The 27,127-nt window shown below is 42.2% G+C and overlaps 1 protein-coding gene across 2 annotated transcripts in view; it reads right to left on the reverse strand.

Moving 5' to 3' along the window:
- Window positions 1-26,808, reverse strand: part of myo15ab (myosin XVAb) — a 59,096-nt gene extending 32,288 nt beyond the window's left edge. For both annotated transcript variants that reach the window (XM_039795813.1, XM_039795824.1), the window contains exons 1-38: window positions 24,490-26,808; window positions 20,538-22,991; window positions 20,315-20,434; window positions 19,886-20,203; window positions 19,414-19,611; window positions 18,952-19,193; window positions 17,882-18,275; window positions 17,476-17,558; window positions 16,914-16,977; window positions 16,677-16,786; window positions 15,868-15,942; window positions 15,569-15,659; window positions 15,428-15,433; window positions 15,228-15,331; window positions 14,512-14,575; window positions 14,054-14,167; window positions 12,273-12,434; window positions 11,976-12,089; window positions 11,801-11,859; window positions 11,370-11,493; window positions 11,162-11,257; window positions 10,499-10,630; window positions 9,886-10,011; window positions 8,605-8,682; window positions 6,825-6,964; window positions 6,064-6,109; window positions 5,835-5,959; window positions 4,659-4,776; window positions 4,367-4,542; window positions 3,186-3,270; window positions 3,063-3,095; window positions 2,857-2,938; window positions 2,592-2,722; window positions 2,234-2,329; window positions 1,678-1,806; window positions 1,449-1,555; window positions 1,102-1,280; window positions 335-407 (exon numbers count right to left, since the gene is read on the reverse strand). In XM_039795813.1, coding sequence (XP_039651747.1) covers window positions 335-407; window positions 1,102-1,280; window positions 1,449-1,555; window positions 1,678-1,806; window positions 2,234-2,329; window positions 2,592-2,722; window positions 2,857-2,938; window positions 3,063-3,095; window positions 3,186-3,270; window positions 4,367-4,542; window positions 4,659-4,776; window positions 5,835-5,959; window positions 6,064-6,109; window positions 6,825-6,964; window positions 8,605-8,682; window positions 9,886-10,011; window positions 10,499-10,630; window positions 11,162-11,257; window positions 11,370-11,493; window positions 11,801-11,859; window positions 11,976-12,089; window positions 12,273-12,434; window positions 14,054-14,167; window positions 14,512-14,575; window positions 15,228-15,331; window positions 15,428-15,433; window positions 15,569-15,659; window positions 15,868-15,942; window positions 16,677-16,786; window positions 16,914-16,977; window positions 17,476-17,558; window positions 17,882-18,275; window positions 18,952-19,193; window positions 19,414-19,611; window positions 19,886-20,203; window positions 20,315-20,434; window positions 20,538-22,991; window positions 24,490-26,418 — 8,777 coding nt within the window. In that variant the 5' untranslated portion in view covers window positions 26,419-26,808. The remainder of the gene's footprint in view (window positions 1-334; window positions 408-1,101; window positions 1,281-1,448; window positions 1,556-1,677; window positions 1,807-2,233; window positions 2,330-2,591; window positions 2,723-2,856; window positions 2,939-3,062; window positions 3,096-3,185; window positions 3,271-4,366; window positions 4,543-4,658; window positions 4,777-5,834; window positions 5,960-6,063; window positions 6,110-6,824; window positions 6,965-8,604; window positions 8,683-9,885; window positions 10,012-10,498; window positions 10,631-11,161; window positions 11,258-11,369; window positions 11,494-11,800; window positions 11,860-11,975; window positions 12,090-12,272; window positions 12,435-14,053; window positions 14,168-14,511; window positions 14,576-15,227; window positions 15,332-15,427; window positions 15,434-15,568; window positions 15,660-15,867; window positions 15,943-16,676; window positions 16,787-16,913; window positions 16,978-17,475; window positions 17,559-17,881; window positions 18,276-18,951; window positions 19,194-19,413; window positions 19,612-19,885; window positions 20,204-20,314; window positions 20,435-20,537; window positions 22,992-24,489) is intronic.
- Window positions 26,809-27,127: the final 319 nt, after the last annotated feature.

Below are 27,127 nucleotides of genomic sequence, written 5' to 3' on the forward strand. Positions count from 1 at the left end.
TTTCATTCATAAATGGAAGAGTTGGATGATTTATGGCAGAAGAAATAGTTTATGACCTAACTGATTCAAGATACTGGATTTGTAAGTATTTGATGGTGGACATGACTGTAGCCATGACTGTTTTGTTATTGTTTCCTGTTTCCGCTTCCTTTTATATCTATGACTTTAAGAGTAACGACTGAACAAAATATGTTTGGTTACATGTACCAAAACCAAATAAAGTAAAAAATAAACACGATATAACTGCAAATTTCTCCTTTAGTTTCCGATTTTCAACTTTTCTCCGTAATCCAATCCATATGCGTAGTTCTTATGTTTTACAATAAGATGATACCTGTGTTGTAAGATGTCTTTGGCCATTTCTTCTCCTGTTGTCCAGGAGTGCAGAGGACACAGGAGCGACACACCTGCAGGAGCAAAGACAACACTTTAGATAGACAAATAGCCTCTGACATACAACAGTTACTCAACAAAAAGTATAACTTTGAAAAGTTGTGGTGGTGTTTTCTTTTTCATCTTATAATGCATTAAGATACATTTCATTCGGACTATGAAAACAAAGTTGGTAGCACTGTCTCCAGTCTGCCTATGATGATTTACACAGACATCAGCATCCATAAACAGACAACAAAGCCGGGGAACTAGAGCGACTATCAGGTGTTGTCTAATCCTCAGTAGACTTGCCAAAAGGCCAGAGGACAGATTAGCTGGATGAGAGGAGGAAATGAGAGACAGATAACTCCTCCGCGCTGGATAGTGCACACACTGACTCAGCTCAGATAAAACAGGGAGTCAACATAAATGGGCTTCAAATTCATAATGTACATTACTTTAATATTGACACATATTGCTGATGTACGCTTTTAATGTTCTCTGCATATTTAAGCGTTGTGCAGTGTTGCCTGCGATGAGGATTTAGACCATTCATGACACAAATTTATTCGAGGAAAAGACACTAAAAAAAGACAGATGCAGATGTTGACTAAACCAATCACATTGTGCTCTCATTTCTGTCCATCCCAAATTTTGCAACTTGATCTGAAAATAAAATCAGTTAAATTCCCCCTCTTGGCTACATGTGTAGTGTGTGTGTGTTGTTACCATCGAAACAGTGTATGTGCAGAACAGTGTGAACTCTCTTGCGATTGGCGGTCCACTCTAGTAGACAGGGTGGGTACGTCCGGATATACTCAGGCCCGACATTCAACCGCTGCAGAGCTTGAAGCAGACGGTGCTGACACACACAGTCGTAGCCCTCCGGCCCGTAGTCAGACACAAACCTACATCAACAACAAGAAGCACAAAGAGATTCAAAAGTACTGAAATCATGTACAAGAATCACAGGCGTGCACAGAAAAGCAAGTAATAAATATAGTGTATATTTTTTGCGTAGCCATTTCCATGTATTATAAAGTAAACATTTTTAACTGTTTGACTGTGTTTCTTACTTCAGCAAGTACTTGGCCAGCCTTTGGGAGGGCAGGAAGGCAGAGAGACAGGAGGACAAGAGGAGCCAACCACGCTCTGAATTCAAAATGTTAGGATTCCTCCAAATCTAATGGAGGAGAGGAGAAAGTAAGGAGATAATGTGTAACAATAGATAAATATTATAATAACTCATTTGGGCTTGTACTGTAATTTCTATCTTGCCGGCTAAGAAAATTAACTGGGCCTCACCTGATTGGCTACTTGAGCCAGGATCTCATCTCGCAGGCTGGGATTGGCAAGTCCTCTCTGGATAATGTAGTTCCCAAATAGATTCTCCTGAGCCCCATTCAAGTTTGGATCACCCATGAATCTTAGTATCTATCAAAAGCAAAGGCATTTACAACACATTCTGTAACTTTACAAGTCAAATTACACTAATAAAGGTTGTAAAACTTTCCTATAAATCCTTGGTCTTAGCTTTTCACATTATGCTTTGGCCTGCTTGAAATATATGGATATATCTTACAGTTAGAATAGTCTGAATCCTTGATTTTGTATGTGTTTACATGTACAGTAAACACACAAAAAACAAGCTTCACATTTTACATTTCATATTAAGGCTCTCCAAATTTATACTACTAGTTTTTAAGTGGTTTTAACTGACGAAACCAATCAAGGTGGTAAAGCTAAGCTTAAGCTACAGGTCATTTTCCTGGGTTTGATTTTATGATGTAACGCTGCTTAGCAGCGACTTGAAGGTCCTGCATACTGGAGTTTCCCAGCAGCATGTGAATGCAACATGTACCAGAATGAAAACGTTCAGAGCTCCTTGTGTTAGCTCCTCATCCATTCGAATCAGTGAACTCTCCAGTGGGGCTGTCAGCATCCCAAACAACGGTTCCTAAAACACACGCATGCACGCATCACACACACACACACACACACACACACACACACACACACACACACACACACACACACACACACACACACACACAGCTTACAATAGATTATACACAGTGACTGTTTTTTAATGTAGTTACATGGATGAAGCACTTCAACAACATTGTCCTTGGTCCAATCAAGTTCACCAAGGTCAATTTATGTGTTCACACAGTTTCATGTGTAGATTTTCTGTCTGTGTCTTCATTTTGTGTGTTTACCCTAAATATGGCCTGGATGTAGTGTGTCATGAGGTAGTTGTTGATATCCAGGGGCAGAGTCAGCTGGGGGTCAACCTGAACCTTTGGAGCCTGGACCACCGCCAAGCAGTCACAGTGCAGCTCTTCACCACCTGCGCACACACACACACACACACACACACGGCCATGTGTCACCACAGAAATACGACAATAAATATCGTTGTACCCACCTATACTTATGTATATGTGTGTGTGTGTGTGTGTGTGTGTGTGTGTGTGTGTGCACCTGAGGCTGCCTGTAGCAGAACTGCCAGCTCAGCAGGGATCGGCAGCGTTGTTACATTTACCACTTCTCTGTTGATGCGATCCTACACACATTGCAAATAAACACGTGCACAAAGACTTGATATTACACACTGATGCAACATCTTCATCTTTTTATGACTCTCCTCCCTCTCAGACACTTTCACTTTCTTTCACACGCTCACTCACCTCTTCTGCCTTCCTTGCAGGCTCCACCACTGTCTGACAGAAAGACAACAGTACCACACTTCACACATTTGTTTTTATTTAAATTTTCAAACACAAATACTGCAAATGACACAGTGTGCATACCCTCATGTAACGCTGGCGGTTGACGATGAGCAGCACAGCAGAGCGGAGCCTGATGAGGTACTTCCTCCTCAGGGCAAACCTTTTTCTGTTCAGGAAAAGCATTGACCATGGAAGATGGATTATTCATACAGATAGAGAGTAGAGAAAAATAAATAAGAGAAAGACGTTGAAGGACTCAGCACGGCATTTTATTATAACATCTATCACTGCAATTAGAGCACACCGCACAATGAGGCAAGATTTGTGTTAATCACACTTATAGTCTGTTATAGTCTCTGTGCATGAAGTGTAATTTCCCTAAATTCATCAAAATGGGACCAGCAATCTCTGAAGCATCATTACAGATTCAAAAGGTTTGACCTTGCTTTTATTGCCATTTTATCGTCCTCATTAAGCAAGTAATTTTTATACATTCCAATAAAATGCAAATTTGCATCATGTCTCCAGGTTTTGGCAGATTAACAGTGAGTGAGAAATGTATCACCTTTGATGGATGAGCTTGTCCTGATTCTACTGACCCCGTCTCCTCAAATGAAGGACAAAAGAAGCAGGTTGTCTGTGACAAGCTTTGACCTATTTGGGTCTCTGAAACCAAATACTAAACCCTAAATTGCCAAGCTCAAGACTGAAACTCCAGACTCAAGCAGGACAGGGTGTTACCATTAAAGAAAGCTCAACCTGCTCAATCACCATCTGGTACGCTGGTGCCACTGCTACGGACAAGGGCAGAGTGCAGCGTTTCATCCGCTCTGCTGAGAAGGAGATTGGCTGCAATCTGCTGTTTTTTCCAGGACGCTGAGGTGGGCAGGAAAGATTGTAGCCGATCCCTCTCGCCCCGGACACAAACTGTTCGAACCTCTCCCCCTCACCAACCTCATCAATGACTCTTAAACCCCCCTATAATAAAACATTTTCTGATTCTAAAGCTCCAAAGAGTCAATTCCCAGGAATAAGGTGATGATACGATTGGTTTCTAAATAAATTAATGTCTATTTTTAAATTTTTCTTTCTCTATTTTCTACATGTATTTTTCACTATTTTTACATATGAATGTAAAAACAGAACAATTCCAAGTTTGTAAGTGTGCAATGATAATCAAATAAAACAACATGGTAAGCCAAATTCTTCTTTAGCTAAGATGTTTGCCACTTTAGCTAAAGCTGACCTCAGGTGAACATTACCTGGCCAGGTAGCCTTTGCAGCGAGCTTTCAACAGGGTCGCATTCTGTCGCAACTTGGCAAAGTTCTTTCGGACAAGACATGCGCGGGTGTATCTCTGCAGTGTCTCAGCAGCGATGTTCAGCACACGGTCACGCTTACCCTCCAACAGCTGATACAGCTCCTCTTTCAGGAAAATCTAACACACACACACACACACACACACACACACATATCAGTATCACAGTATTTATTTCTTATGTTTGAGTCATTCAACCTTATTTTGTACATGTGCATGTTACTGAGAGAGCTCACCTTACTGACTCCCAGCTGATACGAGCCGCTCTTGACCGGAGCGAGCTTGTGGAGCATGTTGACACAGTTTTCTCCGTCTGCAGGTGGAGGATCCTTCAGGCAGAGCAGGGCTTTATACCTGTGCATGCCCACACACACACATTTAAAATGACACTCCAATAAATAAATTCTGGAGTAAATGCGAACAAGGATCGGTGAAATCCAAAGCGTCTAAACTCTGTGTGAATGTAAAACTTATTGGCTGTGAATCTGAGAGACCTAGTGTGAGGCTAATTGGGAATGTGGGTATTATGAGTTAAAGTAATTAGGTATTTGTTTGTATTTAGTAGTTTTAGTGTGAATCAAATTGACTGTGAATGTTGGACTCTCAAACAGTTTTTCCTGTAATACTGTAAGTCAGAATACTTTGGCAGCCAGTGGTCAGAGGGGCTTTGACATTAATTGGTTTTGGTTGCTTTCCTACTGCGGGAGCTGGCTATTTCAGAAATTGGTGTGTGAATTGTAAAAAGAATTACTGACAAGCTGAAGGTTTGTGAGTTGTAAGAGGAGAATAAACAATTCTTTTTAGGAAAGAAAGTTGAACAGGAGGCTGAGATAGTCTGTATTATATTTTAGCTTACATGGTTCAGTTAGAGTTTACATTTATCCTCAAATGGAGCTCAGCGTAAGTTCTTTCAGGAAGACTTCAAATTCCTTTTTTCATCACTCCTAATTGATCAGCTGTTCCATGGCATTCACTTGTCAGTAGTCAGTCAGATTCAACTGTTTCATTGTTAGTTAAACCAATCAAATTCAGCCATTTATCACAAGCCAATCACAGCATGACATCCTGTTTTAAAGCTGCTCTCTCCTCTGCGGTTGTCAGTTGTCATTTCAGGAATAGAGTGCGTCCCACCTCCTCCCCTTCAACAACCGGTCGTCTCACCCACATACTCCGGGTATCGTCAGCTAATTGGCACTCTCGATTGGTTCCTGTGCACCTTCATCACCACCACCAGTGTCTGGACTCCATCGGGGGATATGTTTGGGTTTCGCTACCCCTTTATAACATGGATTCGATGGAGTCTAATCTCCAGAGACTTTGCACATTTCATATTTTGTCTGTACAATAAATATGTTCATATTTGCAAGGAAGTCTCTCCTGATTGAAATACACAAGACTGGTAAGTAACCAACCTTTTTAGGAAGCTGTGAAAGTGCATTCTGATTGGATAACCCTCCTTCCTGATATGGATGGTCTCCATGATGCCAGAGTAATGGAGCTGAGTGTTGACCAGCTCCATGTCAAACACTCCTGGCTCCTACAAATACATACAAATACACATGAGCTGTATGTTACAGCTCAATCAAAATGCAAAACAAACCCACTGCAAACCTGCACACATTATCCAACTTGCAAATATACCTTATGATGGTTTGGCTTGATGCATCGCACAAAATAAGGGTTACACCTGTCACAGATAGATGAGAACGAACGGATGGATAAATGAATGTATGATTTGATAAAGGCTTCGTACATTAGTCCAGCGCAAGGAAGTCAACTTCCCGAATGAGAGGAAACCAATTAAAGTAAGAAATCAGTAGAGCATGGTTTTTTTACAGTTGTTAAAGATCTCCAGAAGCCTCTGTTTTTTATATATAAGAGACATGACTGAGCTCAAATTAAGGAAATAAAATGTATCTTTCCAAGATAAATGGCTCCTACAAACACTGATATTGGAGGCTTATAAGACTGCCAGAACTGATCTCTAATTATTTTAGTCTATTGGTGCAGCAAGGCACAACACATTGTTACAGTAAGTACTCATTGTCTATTTAGGCCATAATCCTCATAACACTCCCTCTTTCACTCATTCCTTAGTCCCTTAATTATACACACTCTCTACATCTTGCAGAACCTCACAGTACATTCTGAACATTTATATGCCTAATTTTTCAGGAGCAAAACGTACATTAACTAATATTAATGTGAGAATGTATAAGGGCACTACAGAGTGCAGACATTTTACACTAAGAATTTGGACACTCAAATGAGTTGGAGGAAGGCAATTACTCAGTGGCAAATAGGGAGCGGTTTGGAACACAACTTTACCATTTTCCAATGATGTTATAAAAATGTGTTAGAGGTTTCCACATTGTCCTAAAGGTAAAATGTTTTACTCAAACCTTTCCATCTTCTCCAGCAGCTCCTGCAGGCTGCTCTGAAACTTTGCGCTGACCGTGTTGGCCTGATAACGACGAGCCGCGCTGCTGCGCCGCTGCTGAGACCCAGACTCTGAGTGTTTTAAGAAGAAGCTGGATACCATCTGTACACACACACACACACACACACACACACACACACACACACACACACACACACACACACACACACACACACACACACACACACACGCAAGTGTGAACAGTTAATCCTGAATATCCTGTTATATAATATGTGGTACATGATGAATTCCAAAAAGCAGAATGAGTAAAGTATTTAGTTAGTAACTTAATGTCAACTAAAATTGTATTCCTAACTCAAAACAATGATTACTAAATAGGTTGTTGGATATTTCTTAAGAGAAAAGTGAAAAGCACAAGGCAAAACACGCAATTGTATTGTGCCACACCACCACAAAACAAGATGATGAGTAACAATCATGATATTTTACAGTTTTTTCCGATTGCTAAACGACAGTGGGCACAACTGGAGTCACATGTGCAAAACTCAAACTACAGTCTGCACTACCACCAGTCACCTGAGCTAAACAGTTCACATCACCTGCAAAACTCATTCAAAGCAACACAACTCTTAACACACGTCTCAAAACAGGCTCAGTGCAGCCAAACACTATGCACAGGCCTCACTGAGATAACACACACTGTCACTCAGAACACACTGAGGGTAAAAACACTAGCATCACACACCAATACAGAGATTACAAACTTTCTCATCTTTACAGTTTGAACAATTTGAGTGACTTGACACTACTCAATAGTTTATTTAAGGAAAAAATATAGATTGTATAGCATACCAATTTTTACATAAGGTAAACAAGAAGGAATGAAAATCAGCAGTTTTCTTCAATAAAGTATTTTGTCTCTAGTAATTTATGGAATTACTGGGGAAAAAAACTAAAGGTACATAACAGTACCAAAGAATAGTGTGACTAATCCTGCCTCTCTCCAGCATCATGTGGCAAGTTTTCTTCATCACATTGGATGTCTGCATCATCTCTAAATAGAAATGAATGTGGTGTTTCTATTGCTTTCACCTCCATTACTTTCTGAAAAACAGTAAGAATTCAGTTTTACTATTGTAAAGATATAGTGTTTTTCACTTTTTTTTATAGCTGTGTATATAACCTCAGACATCTTCCCTGGACATATTGGTATCTTTGCTCTTTTACCTGTTTCTCTCAAACAGTACAGTGTATAATTGTTTCATTCTTATTTGGTGTTTGTATTACAAAAAAGGCTTTCTGAGCTTTCTCTGTATAAATACCGTATATGTTCACTAACTAGTCTAAAACAAGACACCTGCTTAGGCTTTCAGCTAAAATTGCAATCAGCAGTGTTTGATAGGCACCAGACTGAAATCTATTCTGTTTTGAATGTGTGGTTAACAGTTTTGACAGCAGTGTGTTAGCATTTGAACAAAGTGCTGTAAATCTACAGTGTTGTGCACATTGTGGTTAAAGTCATGGGATAAGTGTTTAGAGTTTTGAAAACTGTGTTCAAGCAATGAAAAACGAACTAGAGTTTGGTCCACATGAACTGCTGCTGTGCAGACTGTAGTTAGCGTTTTGCAGCTGTGACTCCAGTTGTGCCCACTGTCGTTTAGCAATCGAAAAAAACTAAATGTAATTGAAGATCTTGAGGACTAAAGAATGAGGACTATTGTAAATGTTGAAACAAAAAGAGAGAGCAAGTCATAAGAAAAAAGTGTATTTGAAGATCTCACTCGGTTCTTGCTCTGGATGAAGAGGTCTAAAACATCCTGGCGGACCGTGTCGAAGTTCTTATCCAAGAATTTGTGCACCTGCACCACAAATCATTAGAAAAGTGTTATAGCAAACCAGGAATTTAACAGTGGACAAACAAATGTGTAACAGCCCTGAGCTCATTAATCCAAGGTGGATAATTTAAAGTAATAATCTCAAATTAGTTAATTGCCATAACTCCTTTGTGGATTTGCCTGCCATGGGACTGCTGATGAAACTGAGCTATTGGGCTAGTTCTGGGACAGTTAGTGAGTGTCCATTGTCCCTGTTAAATAATCATCAAATAATTAAATAATGATGAAAGCCCTTGCATTTGCAGTATTACCAAAGAGTATGAACTTTGTGTCTGTGCCGGCATTCCCGGGAAGAATCACAAGTGGCGCACAGTTAGTGACCGTTTTCCATCACCCAGCAGTGGTTGGTCTGCCAGAGAGGGTAGGCGTCTGTAACTCACACAACTCACTGTGTGCAGTGCGGACTGTTTTTTTTTTCCGGTCTCTGCTAGAGTTGCGAGTTTACTATGTCCGAATGAAGGCATGTAATGTAAAGAAACTAAAACAAGGTCGATCCAATGAGAATCAATCAGTTAAAAGTAAAAAAGTGTAGAAATATCAGAAGTGGATTGGCTTTCAGTGATTGGAATCTATGTGTGTAACACGTTTACAAATTCAACAAAATGGAAGCAATTTGGTGGACATTAGGACAGAAGAAATGTATAGCCTACTTTAGTTATCATGCTATGTTGTTTGCTTTTCCTTTTCTTTTGTGAAACATCTTAAATAGTTACAAATGGGTTGGGCATCGTTTAGATTTTAACGATTCTGATTCCAATTCCGATTCTTCCTTTCGATTCTGGCTCTTATCGATTCCCGATTCTGATTCTTTGAGGGTGGAGTTGAAACGGGTCACATGTTTATTTTCACAAATAAGAGGAAAGTTTTATTTTTGATTCAGTGGTTGGTTGCAGTTTTCCCGGGCTTTTTCAACGTAAAATAAAGCCCCACTAGAGCTCCGCTTACTGTGCTCCATGGCTGCAACACAACAAGTGCCTGGACGCTACGGAAACCAAAATTTGCGCATGTTAAATTTGGAACCCATGATCAGATTTGAAACCAAATCCTCCAAACGATTCCAATAAAGAAACGATTCCACTGGAATCGTAATTTTTGAAACGATTCCAAGTAGGAATCGGTTCTCGATGCCCAACCCTAGTTACAAATAAAAACGTAAGAAAAATGTACCTGGTACGTGACTTTCCCAGCATAGTGTTTCAGGGTGAACTCTGGCAGTGGCATCTTTGGCCTGGCATATAGCGGGTTGTTTCCATGGTGATAGTGGCACTTCTGAAGGAAGGTGTGGTCTGTTGCCTAGTGATGAATGGAGACGGTTAAAGGTTGGTGAGCCATGAAAACTAAATCTCTACAGCACAAACACATGTCGCCTGTGTGTGTTCAGCAGATTGCCTCAGTCGGTTTCTCGTGTAACGTTGTGTTCATATTTCACTCTCTGTATTGATCAGAACTGGATTGCAATACACCTTAGTCTGCTATTCAATAAGTGAGATGTTTGAATCAATTTCTTTTCAAAACTTAGGTATAAATATTTGATACATGAGTTATTGTCAGCTGTTGTCCTTTTTCAAAATACACCTTAATAATGATTTCATAAATTTCTTGCAATCTAACCTAACTTCATTTTAAGTACACATGCTCGCCACAGGAGTCTGAGGTTTAATTAAGTACTGTTTGTATTAATCAATCATATTTCCAATTCACTTCCAATATCAGCTGTAATTATTATAACGTTTTATTGGTTGAAGAGATGAAGAGTTTAGTTCAACAAGTGTGGATGTACCTGAGGGAAGCCACACTGGTCGTCCAGTATGCGCAGTATCCCATGAGGCTTAGCAGCAATGAGGTCCAGACAGGCCTGGTTGTGGCTGAAGGGCTGCTGTTGCCACATGATCTGTTCCCGCATGTACTCCTCCTACTCACATAGCACAAGAGGCCATCAGGTTGGTGCATGTAAAACTCTTCTAACTCCACCGTTTGTTGTTTCCAGGTTTGACTTCAGCTGAAGTATTGCTGTGTCCACTATAGTGTGTGAGATTTAATGAGCTCGTGGGTTTATGAGAGCTTTTCTGAAAGCTTTTCTTTACATCTTAAATGTGTCTAGCTTTCACTGATAGTCCACTTGTAGAGGCAAATATTAGTCAGTTTCAGTTTTAGTCAGACTTTGAATAAACTTTGTTTTGAATGCGAGGATGCATTGCTACGTGTGACGATCATTCCTTTCAGAGAGCTGACTGTAACCCAATTTCTTAAGTGAATGACTATATTGCAATGTGCAGCTAGGACCTGTCCCATGATTATACCTTGTTGTCCTATATGCTTTTCTTTCATACTTTGATTTTTCAACCATATTTAGACTGGTTTTAACCTAGATGTCTTTTTACACGCAAATCACTGGGAAAACACAATTATGTGAATAAAAATGTTAACTTGTAGTTTCCCTGACCTGCTCCTCCTGGAAGATGACCCTGTTAAAGAAGAACTGCAACGTTTCATTGGCGTAGTTGATGCACAGCTGCTCAAAACTGTTCACCTGTAGCTCCTGGTGGGTAAAGAGAGGAGACATTAGGAAGTGGGGGAGTTACGTTGACACAGGTCAGATCAGACGCAACAGCGCTGTAACATTATTGAGCGAGAGCATTCTTTAGCTTGACCTCAAATCCATATATGTCCAATATGGAGATGGAGAGGGCTTCGTTGCGAGGGTAGACCCGTCCGTTGATGCGCTCTGTCAGCCAACTAAACAGCAGCGAGTACAGGATCTTGGCAACGGCATCTCTGTAAAACACACACAATAAGGTTTCTATGGAAACAGAAAACCCGGTTCCTATGGAAACAGAGGACATCTGAAAAATCTCTCCCCAAGCCCTGACGTCCTTTGTCCTCACATGCCTCTACCAAGAATGGAAAGAGAATATCAAAGACTCTTCACTCCTTCTCAGTAGTCTCCTGGTATGATTTCTTATGAGGACATTAAAAAAAGTCTCAAACAAGCCTGTCAGATAAGCTTTTATTTCAGGTTATTCCATGCAGAGGTAGGCACATAGTATTTAATTTAACATATTCTATATTCAGACTCACTCACCTGGCATCCACAGCACTCTCCACTGTGAGTGGAGTAAAGATCTTCTCCCTTACTGTATCCTAGGGGGATCAAACGCATCCGTTATCTGCCAACATCTCTTTAATTGTTATAATATATTTAACCATATCTATGTGTGTGAGGGTGTGCTTGTTTACGCAAAGTGTGTTCCACTTACTGTCTGTTTGAAGGTGACAGACTTCTGCAGGCCGTCAGGTGAAACCTGCAGAAGCTCAGCTACAACCCTGATCTCCTGCGCGCTCACCACCGACGCAACCTCCTGACCCTCAGCCTGCAGGGACCCACGCCCACACAGGCCCACACGTTCATTATTACCGTCATCTATCAACATCATCAATATCATTCAACCGTGAAACTTAATGCATTTTGATGACCTATTTGTGTTTGTGTGTGTGTGTGTGTGACAGAGAGACCTGGTGGTGTGTGTGTGTGTGTGTGTGTGTGACAGAGAGACCTGGTGTGGCTGGAAGTAGACGTTCCCCAGATGAAGGACGGAGGACAGCAGTCTGTAGATGCTGTTTTGCTCCTCTGGGGTGAAACACAGAATGTCCATGGCACTCAGCAGACGTCTGAAGTCCTCCCCGTCATCTTTTCCCTCTATCGTACAATCCCCTCCCTGCACTCATGTACACACACATCACACACACACACACACCGTTACACAAATCTTACCCTGAGCCCATTTAATCAAAGCTCTAATTAAGGAGCAACTTATCAGCAGCTGAAAGTCTTGCTTTTGCAGACCTCCGGGGGTTCAACTTCTCACCTCGATGCAATAATGTAGAAGTCAGGGTGTGTCAGTACACTGTGACATCACCGCTGGGTGTGGTTACTGGTGCTATAGAGCACGTGTCTGACCAAACTATCAACCACAGAGGGCAGTGAAACATTACTTTTCAGCCTGGTGTTACATTACTATTTAAAAGAATAAGCCACATGTGCCTGTAGTAGTCACCACCACCAATAACAATGTAATTAGTCAAGGATCGTTAAACAGCATTGGCATGAGCAAAGTGTTGCTTTGTGTTTCATCACATCTTATGAAGTAGTACAAAGAAATCCAAGAGGACAAACCCGGCTCAATGATGGCAACAAAGTGTGCAAGAACAGGCATACTCTATCAGAGAAATAACTTAAACCTGAATATTGGTTAAACTGAATATTGGTCTGTGAGCAAAACGGCATCAGCATACTAACATGCTCATGACAATGCTAATGTGCAGTTGTTTACCATGATCACCTTCATTATTTAGCGTGTTAACACATTTCCTAACTGGCAATAAACACAAAGTACAGCTGAGGCTGATGGGAATGTCACAATACAGTATTGCAGGTACTGTATTTGGTCAACAACCAAAGTATTGGACAAATTAAAATTTAGAATTTTGCTGCAGGAGATCACCAAAGTTATTACAATTCACCGTGAGGGGAACATGAATATCTGTATCAAATATGGTGGCAATCCATCCAATAGTTGAAGAGATATTTCAGTGAAAAACAACCAAAACAAAAAACAATTGTCAACCTCCTGGTGGCATGAGAGGAAAAGTCAGGGGATCACCAAAATAAGTACAATTTGTCCGTTAACATTAATGTATGTACACAACTTCACGGTAAACTATTTACTGTAATAGTTGTTGAAGTATTTCAGTCTGGACCAACCAACTGACCAACAAACATTACCATTCTTAGAGCTATGCACACATATAACTATATCTATTTTTCCCCTTAATCTCAGAGAATTACTTAAATGGTTACTCCCAACTCATACACATGTAACATATGACAAGGGGTCACAAGTAGACATTGGTTTGTATGAGGGGTCATAACCACTGCTAAAGAGCAATACAAAAATCATAAGATTATAAAGCCTTACTACCCGATACATACACTGACAAGCTATATATTCATTTTGCTAATAAATCCGCAAATTACATTCATCGATCAATACTGTATATCTCTGATACAAAGAATCCAAACTGCAAATGTTCCTTACTCCGTATTTGGGTACTGCAATGAGTCTTATGTTTGTGTCATTAATCACTTTGTAGAATTAATGTGACATTTTCAGAAATTTGACATCTCATTTGCTATTGTGACTATGAAATTGATTACAGTGACCACTCCTTATCTGTGCTGTGCTGTGTGTGTGTGTGTGTGTGTGTGTGTGTGTGTGTGTGTGTGTGTGTGTGTGTGTGTGTGTAGACAGGGTGTATTTCAAATTTCTCTGAGCACCTGATTGAGATAGTAGTAAGTCTCAGCTTCCTGCAGATACAGTGAGCGCTTCTCATGAGGAGGAAGACCTGCCAACATCTCATAGAAGATGTGATAGTTCCTCTCCGATTTGGCCTGTAAATGAACACACAAACATACACACACACACACACACACACACAGTCACATGAAACACATAAATCAATCATGTAGACACGTATTTGCATACACATTAAGAAAAGCTCTACAATTTAGATCTGTGGTAGATTTACTGAAATGGAAATAATGCTGTAGGAAAAGACAAATGGTTGGTTGGTTGGATGGATGAATGACAAACTGGGCTGTGTAATGATAGAGTGCAACATGTTTGACACCTCATGCTGTCTTCCTGTACAATCTCCTCTTTCTCACAATGGCTCACTGGTAAGAAGACTCCACCTGACCTGCTGTGTTCGTGTGTGTGTGTGTGTGTGTTTTACCTGAAAGACAATGCGGGACTTCTCCAGCAGGTACTGAGACGTTATGGCACCGCTGATTACACCCCTTTAAATGACACACATGCCGGTACACGTACACGTACACGTACACGCACACACACACACACACACACACACACACACACACAAAGTAAGTCTGAGGTCATGCATGTGTAATGTGCTCAGATCTTCTTTGTCACAGTCCTAGCAGAAGGTCAACTACTTATCCGACTGTGTTTCTGAGACATGTTAGCATATTCTCCACTAAGCCCGTGTGTGTGTGTGTGTGTGTGTGTGTGAGTGTGAAACCTATTCAAAGTTAAGCTAACATACAGGCTGCTTGTTAGCTTTACAAGTGCTTGTGTTTATACCATAGACTGTTAATATTCAATGGTTTATACCAGAGAAACTACAGTCTTTCTCTCAGTTTTTTCTTATGTTTATTTTTGAAGTTGTAAAGAGGTCCAAAATGCCTAAAGTGCTGCATATAGGAGAAAATCCAAAACCACATCACAGATAAAATAATTTTGCCTCGGGAAATCAATTTACTAATACAACGTAGCAATTTTTTGGGCTTCAACTACCTTCTTCAGACAGCGAGATGAAGGTCAGTGGGACTAACCTTTTCTGGAATTAGAAGCCCTGAAAACTCAAACTTGTTGCTGATGTTTATTACAGTAAGTTGAGTTTGGTTATTGGTAGAAGTTGTTACTACTCACTCCTCCATGTAGATCTGCGTGTATTTGCCAAACCGTGAAGAGTTGTCATTGCGCACTGTTTTGGCATTCCCAAAAGACTCCAACAGGGGCGTGGCCTCCAGGATCTGACCAATCACCACAAATTAAAATGTTACCATGGCTACTTTCAACAGGGATGGTGGTTGTCATAAGAGTAAAAACCGAGGGCAGGAGTACTTTACCTCTATCTGAAGGGGGGTGGTAGAGAAAAAGAGAGAAAATTAGAAAGGAAACAGTAACAGTGTTAGCTGAAATTACCACAGAATGGACTGTGTTTTTTAGCATGCATGTACCGATAGCTACATAAGATATCGTATATATACCTGTTGTGTGACGTTGCATTTGTGATGTATGGCTGTCAGGTAACGCAGGATCAGTTTAGTAGCTTCAGTCTTTCCTGACCCGCTTTCTCCGCTGTAATAACAAAAACAGTTAACAGGTATTTTACAGCACCTATTTTTCTTCTTTTTTCATTAAGAGGATGTAACACATTGTGGACACAGTAATAAAAAAAATAAAAAAAACCACAAACAAAACCATTTTAGTTTAAGTTTTTTTTTAAGTGCTGCTAGTTGAAATGAAGAGCAAGTTCAAAATGCCTGTAACAGTAAGCTTTTCATACCTGATCACAATGCACTGGTCCTTTTTGGCATCCATCATGGTGGTATATGAGCGATTAGCAATGGCAAAAAGATGACTGTAACACAACATAACATATGGTAATGAAAAAACACATTTGTATGCTCATTGGTTGTGTGTGTGTGTGTGTGTGTGTGTGTGTGTGTGTGTGTGTGTGTGTGTGTGTGTAATGTGAAGTGGTAGTGAAATCTATAACCAAATTCTCCCTTGGCAACCAACCAACAGCAGTGTAATAGGAGGCTCTTATTAACTAACACCTGAGAGTGCTGGCATTTACACCTCTATTGACCATCATATTGTATCTCAGAACACAGCTTAAGACAGCTTAGACAGATGTAGTACAACAGTACAGGAACACACAGACTCAAAGGTTACAGTTAAAGGTTAAAGAGTTTTGTTGGTAATTGTTGTTACATTTGTGGTATTTTATTAAGAGAATATTTGCAGAAAATTTTGATCTGCATTTGTACCTGGATTTGTCTTGAATTACACATAGTGATATACAAGTAGGCAATCATCGATAGATATGCCATATTTTCATTTAACTGAAAGAAAATGTGAAAATATAAAAAAGAAAAAGCTGTATATTGCGATGTTGAAATCTTTCTCTGAATCAAAAACAAATCACTTGTTCTTTGGCCAGTGGCCTAAATTTCCATCAGATTTTTTAGAGATGTGCGATCACATTTTACACATAGACAGACAAACCAGACATCTTTGCTGGAGGTAACAAGTTCAAAGGCTATATGCCCAGGTCTAACACACACACACACACACACTCCCAGGTCTTACGGAGGGTTGTCACTCAGGCCGCGGCCCCCATACTGAAGCACCATGTCTGTGCCATAAATGTTGAGCAACTTGTAGGGATTCACAGACACGAGGATGCTGCCTATGTAGGTCTGTGTGGAAGAAATAGAGAGAGGAAAAGGACAGGAAAGAGAGCGGATAAGTAGATGTCCGTGACATTTGATGATAGACATTTGAGGATATTAGTTGTCTAATTTGCATATTAGAAATGAAGCTTACATAAACAAGTTCCTGGTCGTAGCGCTTCTTCAGGTTCATCAGAACTGTGGTCTCATTCAGTTCACTGAAATTAAACACAGAGGAAATGAAACACACACGTACAGAGCACATATTGTCACACTGCAGCAGGATCCCCACACTCACTTCAACATCCAATATTGATTACTTTTCACTGACATTCAAGGTGTCAGACATCAGAGAGAGTTTTAACTTTGCAGCATGTCAGGAAATGATTTTGTAATAATATCTTCAAACTGCTGTTGGAAAGACACAACTATCTAATGCAGAGGATTCCTCACGATGTGAAGAGATATATTTGGATGTTGCATTTTAATAAAATACTTAATGCTAGGGATTTCTTTCTGAACTACACAAATGTTCAAGGATTTGCAAAGCCTACAGGCACACTGGAACACACTCATACAAATACACACACATACACTGTAAATAGTTGATTCAAGAAACTGAAAGAATATGCATTGAAATGAGCTGTGCTGCTCTACGTTGAAGTGTGTGACATGAATGACTGTGAGGCTGTTTGTTAATACTAGATTCTGCTTACGGCAGCTGTGTCATGTCCTCCATTCCTTCCGCCCAGCGTTTAACCCTGTGGCCTGTTGTGGGCATGCTTAGGATAGAGTAGATCTGGACACACACACACACACACACACACACACACACACACACACACACACACACACACACACACACACAATGGTTTGTAATTAAAACACTGTCATTCAACATTGAACATTGTCAAAGCTTGATATTGTTATCAGTTGTTGCAGTGTTGACATAAAATATGCTTTTTCCATATATTTCCAATATTCTTTTTTGTAATGATTTTGTGGGCCATCCAGCTTCCGTCTTACGCTTCACAGTCCATCAACTGTTAAAAACCTATTTTAAAAAATAGGTAAATGCTGCCTTTACGGACACATAATACATAAATTCGTAAATTTAGCTACCTTGTCATACCAGCTTTGACCAGGTACTCTATCTCTGTCAGGAGTCCAGTTTGTGTCCTGAGGCTGTCCGTCCACAAGTCGAGCTGTGGGGGAATATCCTTCTAATACCCCATCTTCTCTGTACATGGCCCACTTTGACAGATTCTGGACCGTCCCATGTGGTAAAACCCTCTCAGCTGCCCAAACGTCTTCCCCTCCTTCCCCTCCTCCTTGGGCATTCCTGGCCCAGTGTCCTGAGCGTGGCCCATAGGGAGGAATCACAGCATAGCGATTATCCTCACCCTGCAGGCCTGTTGGCACCGTGTATGAGGCATAGCGAAGCTGCTGGTTTTGGACGGCTTCAGACAGTCTTGGGGTGTGGAACTGACGTGTGAGAACAGAGCCATCCGGCAGCCTGTAGAACAAGGAATGGTTCTCTTCAATTAAGAACATGTAACAAAGGGATGCACAGCATGGACAAAAATATGACATTGAAGTAGCTTTTGTTGAATTCTGTCATCGTGATATAAATAGCAATTCACATGGCTTTTTTACATATAGGGTTTCTATCACAGGAACTTTCTCAGGGGACCAAGAAACTTTTGAGGATATTTATGTTTCGACCGGAGTAATCAAGGACTAAATTTTGTTCTTGTATAATGGTTCAATGTGTAAAAGAAGTCCCTGCTCTGGACTTAGAACTTTATGATGATTGAGAAACTTTCTGGGTGGGGTTTGCAAGGCAGAATGTTGCTCAAAAAGAAACTCCATTGAACCTTGTGTACCAGTTCTTTCATAAAACAAGGACTGTTAAAACTCTAGCAGTGATATTAGGATGAGGGGTTCACATTTCTTGATGTTAACTAATGCAGTGGACTAAACAGATGCAGTGGAAATGCCAATAGGAGCATTCTTTGGACTTTTAGTTTAGTTTGTGGGTTCAGTTCCTCTTGTTCCTGGACATTTTTGATCGAAAAGGGCTAGCATTTCATTCTCCACTGGTAAAAAGTGAATGCCTAGCTTGAAGCTTTTTGGACAAGCATGTCAGTTCATTCTCTGTCCTAGTTTCCATTTATAGTGTAGTTCCCTACCTGAAACTGACACCACGGAGTTCCTCATTCCGCAGCGCAGACGCAAGGTTGGGAGTGGTGGGTCTGGGTGCACCTGATAGTACAGAGTTTTCTCCTAGATTATAGAGAGCTGAAGACCGAAGGGCCTGGTTTTGCCTCAGAGCAGCTGAGAGGTTAGGAGTGGTGGGCTTCTGGCCAGGGATAACCAGGGTACCATCAGGGAGCCGGTATGATGCACTACGAAGATTCTCATTCCTTAGAGCCTACAGAGCAAGACACCAGGTAGTTAGTCAAGGTTAAAATCACAATTCACTTCATTGTGCAAATTATTGTGATCAAATTGTAGAACTCAAAGGTCTGTGATGGCTATAATGATATATTTGATTTTCAAAGCAACACAGGGACTGCAGGTTAGTGAATAAAGAGCCAATAAAACAAGCAGGTGCTAAAGCAAAGTTAAATTAATGTTTAACAGGTACATACTTTAGACAGGTCAGGGCCAATTGGTTTCCGTGGGTCAATGATGATGGTTCCATCAGGCAGGGTGTAGGACACACCCTTTAAATAGGGATTCTGCAGGGCGGCTGTCAGGTTGGGGCTCTTTGGTTTCCTTGGGTCAACTATAATTGTTCCATCTGGGAGGGTGTATGCAGCTCCTTTCAAGGCTGGGTTACTGAGGGCCTAAGTATTACAATGGCTGGTTTCAGTTAAGGTTAGCCTGAGAGGTTAAACACGTGCAATTCAGTCAGTAAATGTCAGTAGAATTATAGCAGCAGCAGCAGCTTAGTATATTTCATTACCAATTATTATTTAATTTGTGGAAACAATTTCAATTCTCTATCCCAAGTCCTACTATTTAGATGAGAAGAGAGGAACAACTAATAGACCCACAGACACAAAGTAACAGGTAGGGTGAAAGAAGGGGGAAACCATACAGTCTGAAACCATAGCTAACCTTAGCCAAGTTTGGTGACATGGGTGTATTTGGGTCCTGAACCCCTTTCGGTAGCGTGAAGGAGGCGTCCCGCAGAGCAGAGTTTTGAAGTGCGCTGGAGAGGTTTGGAGAGGCAGGTTTCCGTGGATCAATGATGATAGTACCATCGGGCAGGGTGTAAGATGCACTTTTCAGGTAAGGGTTCTGAAGTGCTGCTGTAAGGTTCGGGGACTTCGGTTTCTTAGGGTCAATCACAATGGTACCATCTGGGAGGGAATAGGAGGCTGCACGCAGAGCTGGGTTGCTTAGGGCCTTAGCCAGGTTTGGGGAAATGGCTTGCTGAATGAGCAGAGACAGCAGAGCGAGAAAAATATCCTTAGCTTTAACTAATTCTTGGTTAACAATATTAGGGAGAGAGAAGAAAGGAATACAACAATAGGCATGGGTTACCTGCTGCCTCGGGTCTATAATGGTGCCATCAGGAAGAACATATGAAGCAGTCCTGACATTCTGGTTTTGAAGAGCTCTGGAAAGGTTAGGAGACATGGGCTTCTGGGGGATACGTGGGTCCTGTGGGGTAACACAGGAGATTAGAATTGTAATAAAACAATTGTTGTTCCTTGTGTAGACAAATTCATGTCAGGTTGTATAGTTATTTTAACCTTTTACCTACCATGATAACTGATCCATCAGGCAAAGTGTACGAGGCTCCACGAACTTGTCGGTTTTGCAAGGCATGGCCGAGCAATGGAGAGGAAGGTGTATGTGCATATGGTGACACCAAGGTTCCATCTGGCAACCGGTAGGATGCCTGCGTCAACTGTGAGTTTAGCAGGGCACTTCCTAACATTGGTGAGGAGGGTGGTGGGGGTCCATATGGGGATCGTCTGAGTTGCATAGGTGTCTGATAAGATGCTTGGCGGAGATTTGGGTTCTGTTGAAGAGCATTATGGAGCTGAGGCCCAGCTGGTGCATAAGGGTTACGACGTTGCATCATAGGGGATCTTAAAGATGACACATTCTGCAAATTAGACCTGTTCTGTAGGGCATCATGAAGCAGTGGTGATGGACCAGGCTCAGATATATAATCATATGGAGTAACAATAGTTGGTCCGTATGGTGAACGGAGCTGTGGAGTCTGATAAGAAGCCACACCTCTTAGTGCCTGACCATGTCTCATGGCTCCAGAGAGCATTGGAGATGAAGGTACAGATTGGGCATATGGGGACTGAGGCCTTTGAAGAGGAGATGCATAGGAAGCTTCTCTCACTGCCTGGTTTTGCAGAGCTCCAGATAGCATTGGGGAAGAAGGGTGCATCGGCTGTTCATAAGGGGACATTGGCCTTTGTAAAGGAGAGGCGTAAGATGCATCCTGTAGAGCTTGATTCTGCAGAGCCCGCGAGAGCATAGGAGATGAAGGGGCCATAGGCTGTTCATAAGGGGACATTGGCCTTTGTAAAGGAGAGGCGTAAGATGCATCCTGTATAGCTTGATTCTGCAGCGCCCGCGAGAGCATAGGAGATGAAGGGGCCATAGGCTGCTCATAAGGGGACATTGGCCTTTGTAAAGGAGAAGCATATGATGCATCCTGTATAGCTTGATTCTGCAGAGCCCGAGACAACATGGGAGATGAAGGGGCCATAGGCTGCTCATAAGGGGACATCGGCCTTTGTAAAGGAGAAGCATAAGATGCATCCTGTATAGCTTGATTCTGCAGAGCCCGAGACAACATGGGAGATGAAGGAGCCATAGGCTGCTCATAAGGGGACATCGGCCTTTGTAAAGGAGAAGCATAAGATGCATCCTGTATAGCTTGATTCTGCAGAGCCCGAGACAACATGGGAGATGAAGGGACCATAGGTTGTTCATAAGGTGACATTGGTCTCTGCAATGAGGGAACATAGGACGCATCCCGAATTACCTGGTTTCGCATTGCACCAGAAAACATAGGGGATGAGGGAGCATAAGGTTCATATTCCGTAACCATCTCACCCATGTCTACTACTTGGGCTGGCTCTCGGCCAAAGCGTGGGGATGCAGGATATGACATGTGTTTAAGGGAGGGCTGTGGAGAGGAGGAAGGCATCCTTCTTATAGACTGGTGAGCTATAGGACGTCCTCGAGCCACAGGGCGAGGACGAAATCGACCAGATTCTCTCCTCCCCAGAGGAGCACGGTGGACCATGTGAGGGGAGTGAAAAGGGGAGGAAAGGAGGGAGGAGTCCACTGTGAGAACAGAAGACCTATTGCTTTGTATGGAGGAGGGACGAAATGGACGCACATTCTGGGTAGGTGGGGGCACGGGGCGCCCTCTGAGGCCCATAGGTGAGGGCCTGACAGTACCTAAGGGAACATTTCCCCTCATCCTAGGCCGGGCCAACGGTGTGGGGTCCCTGAGCAGCCGTGTTGAGCGACGAGAGAGGGTAGGAGATGACTGGGACGGCCGATGCCCTGCAGGAGACAAACTGCGACGAGATGGGGAGGGAGAGGGAGATGGTCTTCTACTGAGCTGTGGAGAGTGAGGGGGAGATGCATGACGAGGGGAGGTTGGACCATGCATCGTCCTCCCTCCAAACGGGCTGCGGGCTGGAGTGGGTGAGGCTGGGGGACTTCGCCTCCTCATAGAAGCACGGGGTGAGGAAGGTGGAGAACGTTGTCTCACTGATGCTCTTGGTGAGGGTGGAGGACTTCGCCGAATCATGGAGGCATGGGGAGAGTGAGGGGTTGGGGGTCCTCGAGCCAGGGGAGAAGGTGATCTCCGAGGTTGCATTTTACGACGGGCGAGGGGGGAGGCCATGGGTGAAGAAGGCGGTGAGATTTGTCTTGACATAACAGAGGGGGGTCTTTGGGAATTGATGAACCCACTCCTCATGGATGGTTGCGGGGAGGGGCTGAATCTCTGTGGAAGCATAGGAGAAGGTGCTGGAGAAGCCATGGCAGAGGGATGGCGCCGCATCTGTGGGGAGGGCATGATGACAGAGCGGCGGGATGGAGTTGGAGAGGGTTGCAGCCGCCGCCCAGGAAGGGGGGACAAATTTGCTTGCTTAATAATCATGGCAGTTGGAGTAGGGATCACTGGGCCATAACCCTGTGGCTGTGACATCATCATCGGGTCTGCCATCATCTGCTGCCGAAAAAACACAACAACAAATATGTAGAATAAATTGAGAAAAAAAACCTAAGGGACTAATACATTTGGTGAAAATCTATGGTATTCCAATAAGAATACAACCATCCACCTTGTGGAAAATTAGTTCTGAAAACTGGCCCATCTGCTCTACAAATAAATTACTTCCTGGACCACATATTAAGAATGCATTTCACTACTATTATTGTTTTTTATTTCTATTAACAGATGGCTCGAGTTTGTGGGTGGGTTGTTGGGAGGTGGGCAAGATGTTTTTATGTTTTTGATGTATTTGAATACATATGTTGAAAGACTGTTGGTTGTTTAAAATCAATAAAAAAAATAAGGATACAAAGAAGTATCCTTATTTTCACTGTTGTAATTGTAAAGTGTGGAAGAAGCACCTAATGTTAGCAGAGAAATGGCATTGTCAGATACTGTAAAACCAGTATTATGGAAAAATTGCAACAAGTTACCACACTCCCAACCTCTCCACTTCACCCAAACATGGTGCCTTGCGGCTACAAACCATAATGAGCACAAAAAGCACAAGGTCTGTGTGGCTAATCTTTTACGATGCTAACATTTGTGGGGGAGTTCTGAAGACTGGAAAAGGTAATTATACTTGCCTAGTATATTTTATAGCAACAACAACCACAAAATAACTTGAACCCTTGGCAAAGGCCACTTATACAATGTAAAAACAGCACTAAGTTACAGAAAAACATATTTAGTAGTTGACTACCCTAGTTGAGCATTGGTTGTTTCAAGCAACCGACTAAACGTTTCAAGCCCCCTATTGGCAGGCCCTGGCATTATGATCGCAAGCCAGCTGACACTCACAAGCAATCCCCTGCACCTTGCTGGCAATTGGTCTTTGCAGTGTTAGATGTCAAAGCAGTTGTAAAAAAAAACAATATATCAAAAGAAAGTGCTAACAGAAATTAGACTACTACTGTGTTTCTTCAACCATTTTGTTTATGACAAGGATATGTAACAATATGTCACTTATTGTAAATAAGTGGTTGGGAAAGAGCAAGTTTAATAAAAGCTGCTGATGGCAAGAATGTAATCTAGTTAATAGGGAGATGTTCATTGTTTCAACACTACTTATCTGTAAGAGTAGCCATTGATTGGCTGTTAAAATACCTACTTAGTTATATCATAGAAGTGTGTTTTTTATTCACTCTAGTATTAATATCGCTCATTGTCTTGTGCTAAATGTTTAGATTTCACTATCAGAAAGCTTTAAATGTGGCAGAACACTTTCTAGTTAGAGATGCTTTTGCTCTCCCTCTAGGTTGGTTAAAATAAGGAGGGGCAGTGGAGGTGTGCTCTCTAGAATACTAATAGTGGGAATATTGTCACCTTTTTTGCATGTTCACCCCACATTATATTAAGGAATCAGGTTGAAAGTTGGCAAAGTTGCCTTTCTGTACCCTCTAGCATTTAAGGGTATGGCTGTACAACATCAATGACATAACAGAGCTCAAATTACCTGCGGGGAAATCATTTGTGGAGACATCATTCGTTGCTGCGGCAACATCATCTGCTCTTGTGGTAACATCATTTGTTGTGACATCATCTGCTCTTGTGGTAACATCATTTGTTGTGACATCATCTGCTCTTGTGGTGACATCATTTGCTGGGGCATCATCTGTTGCTGTGGTGACATCTGCTCTCGTGGTGACATCATTTGTTGTGACATCATCTGCTGCTGTGGTGACATCATTTGTTGGGGCATCATCTGTTGCTGTGGCAACAACATTTGTTGCTGTGGTGACATCATCTGTGACGGCATCATTTGGGCAGACATACTCTGTTCTTGTTGTAACATCATCTCTTGCTGTGGTGACATCATCATAACTTGTTCTTGAGGGGACAACATAGTTTGTTGTTGAGAAAACATCATTTGTTCTTGAGGAGACATCATCATTTGTTGTTGTGGTGACATTTGCATTTGCTGCTGTATTGACATCATGTCACCAAGTTGACCTGGTGCAAGAGGATACTGGTCTTCATACTGTATTTCTGACATGTCTTCAAATTCTGGATCAGGTGGCAAAGTAGGTGGAGGGGGCAGAGGCACATCTAGACGCTCTTTCCCAAATAGGCGCACTTGAGGTCTCGGAACTCTAAATGTCATCTCCCCTCCCTGAACTCCACCGGTATCATCCCCATATTGATCATACTGGTCTGGATACTGGTCCCCATACAGGCCCTGTAGCTGATCCATCCCTTGCCCTCCAAAGCCAAAGGCCTGCTGGTCTCCTGGTAGAAATCCAATGGCCTGCTGGGAGCTGTAGTCTTGATAGGGCAGGCCAGTATCACTATAACTAACTTGATAGTCTGGTGGAAATCCCCCTTGCATTCCCATAGTTGCTGCATAAGGGTCCTCGTAATAACTTGCCTGCCCGTTGTCATAGAACCCCCCTTGTCCATTAGCGTAGTAAACTCCTTGACCATTTTCATCAAAATAACCCTGAGCTCGAGGGTCAAGGAATCCATCCTCACCCATTTGTGCATAGTAGCCCTGACCCTCGTCACCATACATTGCCATTGCCTGTTGTTGTTGGTCATCATAGTAATCAGCTTCCTGGTTGTTATAGTAGACTTGGGCAGAATATGGGTTATAGTAGTCCCCCATGCCACCATCATAAAGACCTACTTCATAATATTCTGCATTTGGATCATAGAGTCCTTCTTCCTCATAGTAACCCAAGTCCTGATAGTCTGCAACCCCTGCTCCATTGTCATAGTAACCATACTGACCCCGGCTTTCATATGCCGCAGTTGCCTCATCTCCATAACCACCATAGCCATCATCATAGCCTCCGTAATCTTTCTGGATGCCTGAATGTCGCTGGTCGTATCCATAAGCCTCCTCCCCATTCTCATAACCATTGTTATGGTAACCATTTAGACGACCTCTGGAGCTGGCTTGTCGGTTATGTCTTTGTCCGCCCCAGCCATGCTGTCCTACATTTTCTCGCATTTTAGTGGACAGGAAGCGCTTGGTCAACCAGTTAGTTGCCGCTGCGACCTTACCCAGCAACGCACTTGTGTTCTTGAAGTCGTCAGGAGGCCCGTCAGCGTTCTTTTTTCCAAACATGTTTTTGAAGAAGCCCCCTTTCTTTTGATTTGATCCGTTTCCTCCTCCCAGACGAAGCAGCATGTAGGTTGGCTTCTTTCCACCATTTTTCTCCGCCTTCGCTTTGGCCTCCTTGTCTTTTTTATTATTTTTGCTGCGCTTGAACCTCATCATGAATCGAGAGGTGTTCTTCAGCATGGACTTGCGGCGTTTCTTCTTAGCAATGCGGGTTTTTCTCCTCCCCAATCCCAGGAACAAACGTGATGTACTTTTCAGCTTCTTCCTGCTGTTCCTGCGCCTCTTGAAGCCAGAAAACTTCATGAACATCCTAGACATGTTCTTCAGACCTTTCTTTGGGATTTCCTTTATCGGAAGCTGTGGAGCTTCCTCATTTTTTTTACCTTTCTTTTTCTTTGCATCAGCATCAGATTTCCCTCCTTTATGGTGGCGGCCATCTTTAGATTTATTTTTGGATTTGCCGCCATCCTCTTCATAGTCTTCATCCTCCTCTTCTTCATCCTCCTCATCCTCATCTGAGTCCCCACGTCTAGACTTCCCCCCTTTCTTTCCCTTAGTCGCCTTGCCTCCTCGCCCCTTCCCTCTCCTGTCATCCTCTGAGTCTTCCTCCTCTGACTCTTCTTCACTAAAGTCTTCATCCTCTTCCTCATCACTCAGGAGCTCCTCCTCATCCTCCTCGGACTCCACTTTCTTACCTTTCCCTTTGTCTTTTCCTTTCTTTCCATCATCCTTTCCCTTGGGTGGCTCCTCCTTTCCCTTCTTTCCCCCTTTCTTATCATCTTTCCCTCCTTTCTTATCATCCTTTCCACCTTTCTTATCATCCTTGCTGGGTTTCTTTTCCTCTTTTCCTCCTTTTTTGTCATCCTTCCCTTTCTTTTCCTCCTCTTTCTTTTTCTCTGGTTCAGGTTTTCCACCCTTCTTTGCGTCCTTCTTGGGGTCTTTCTTAGGCATTTTCAAAAGTGGCTAAGAAAACATCATGCCCTCTCTTCAGGATGCAATGCTGTAAACCTTTAAACACACAAACACA

The sequence above is a fragment of the Perca fluviatilis genome, chromosome 1 (assembly GCF_010015445.1).
Source record: "Perca fluviatilis chromosome 1, GENO_Pfluv_1.0, whole genome shotgun sequence".
NCBI classification, from domain to species: domain Eukaryota; kingdom Metazoa; phylum Chordata; class Actinopteri; order Perciformes; family Percidae; genus Perca; species Perca fluviatilis.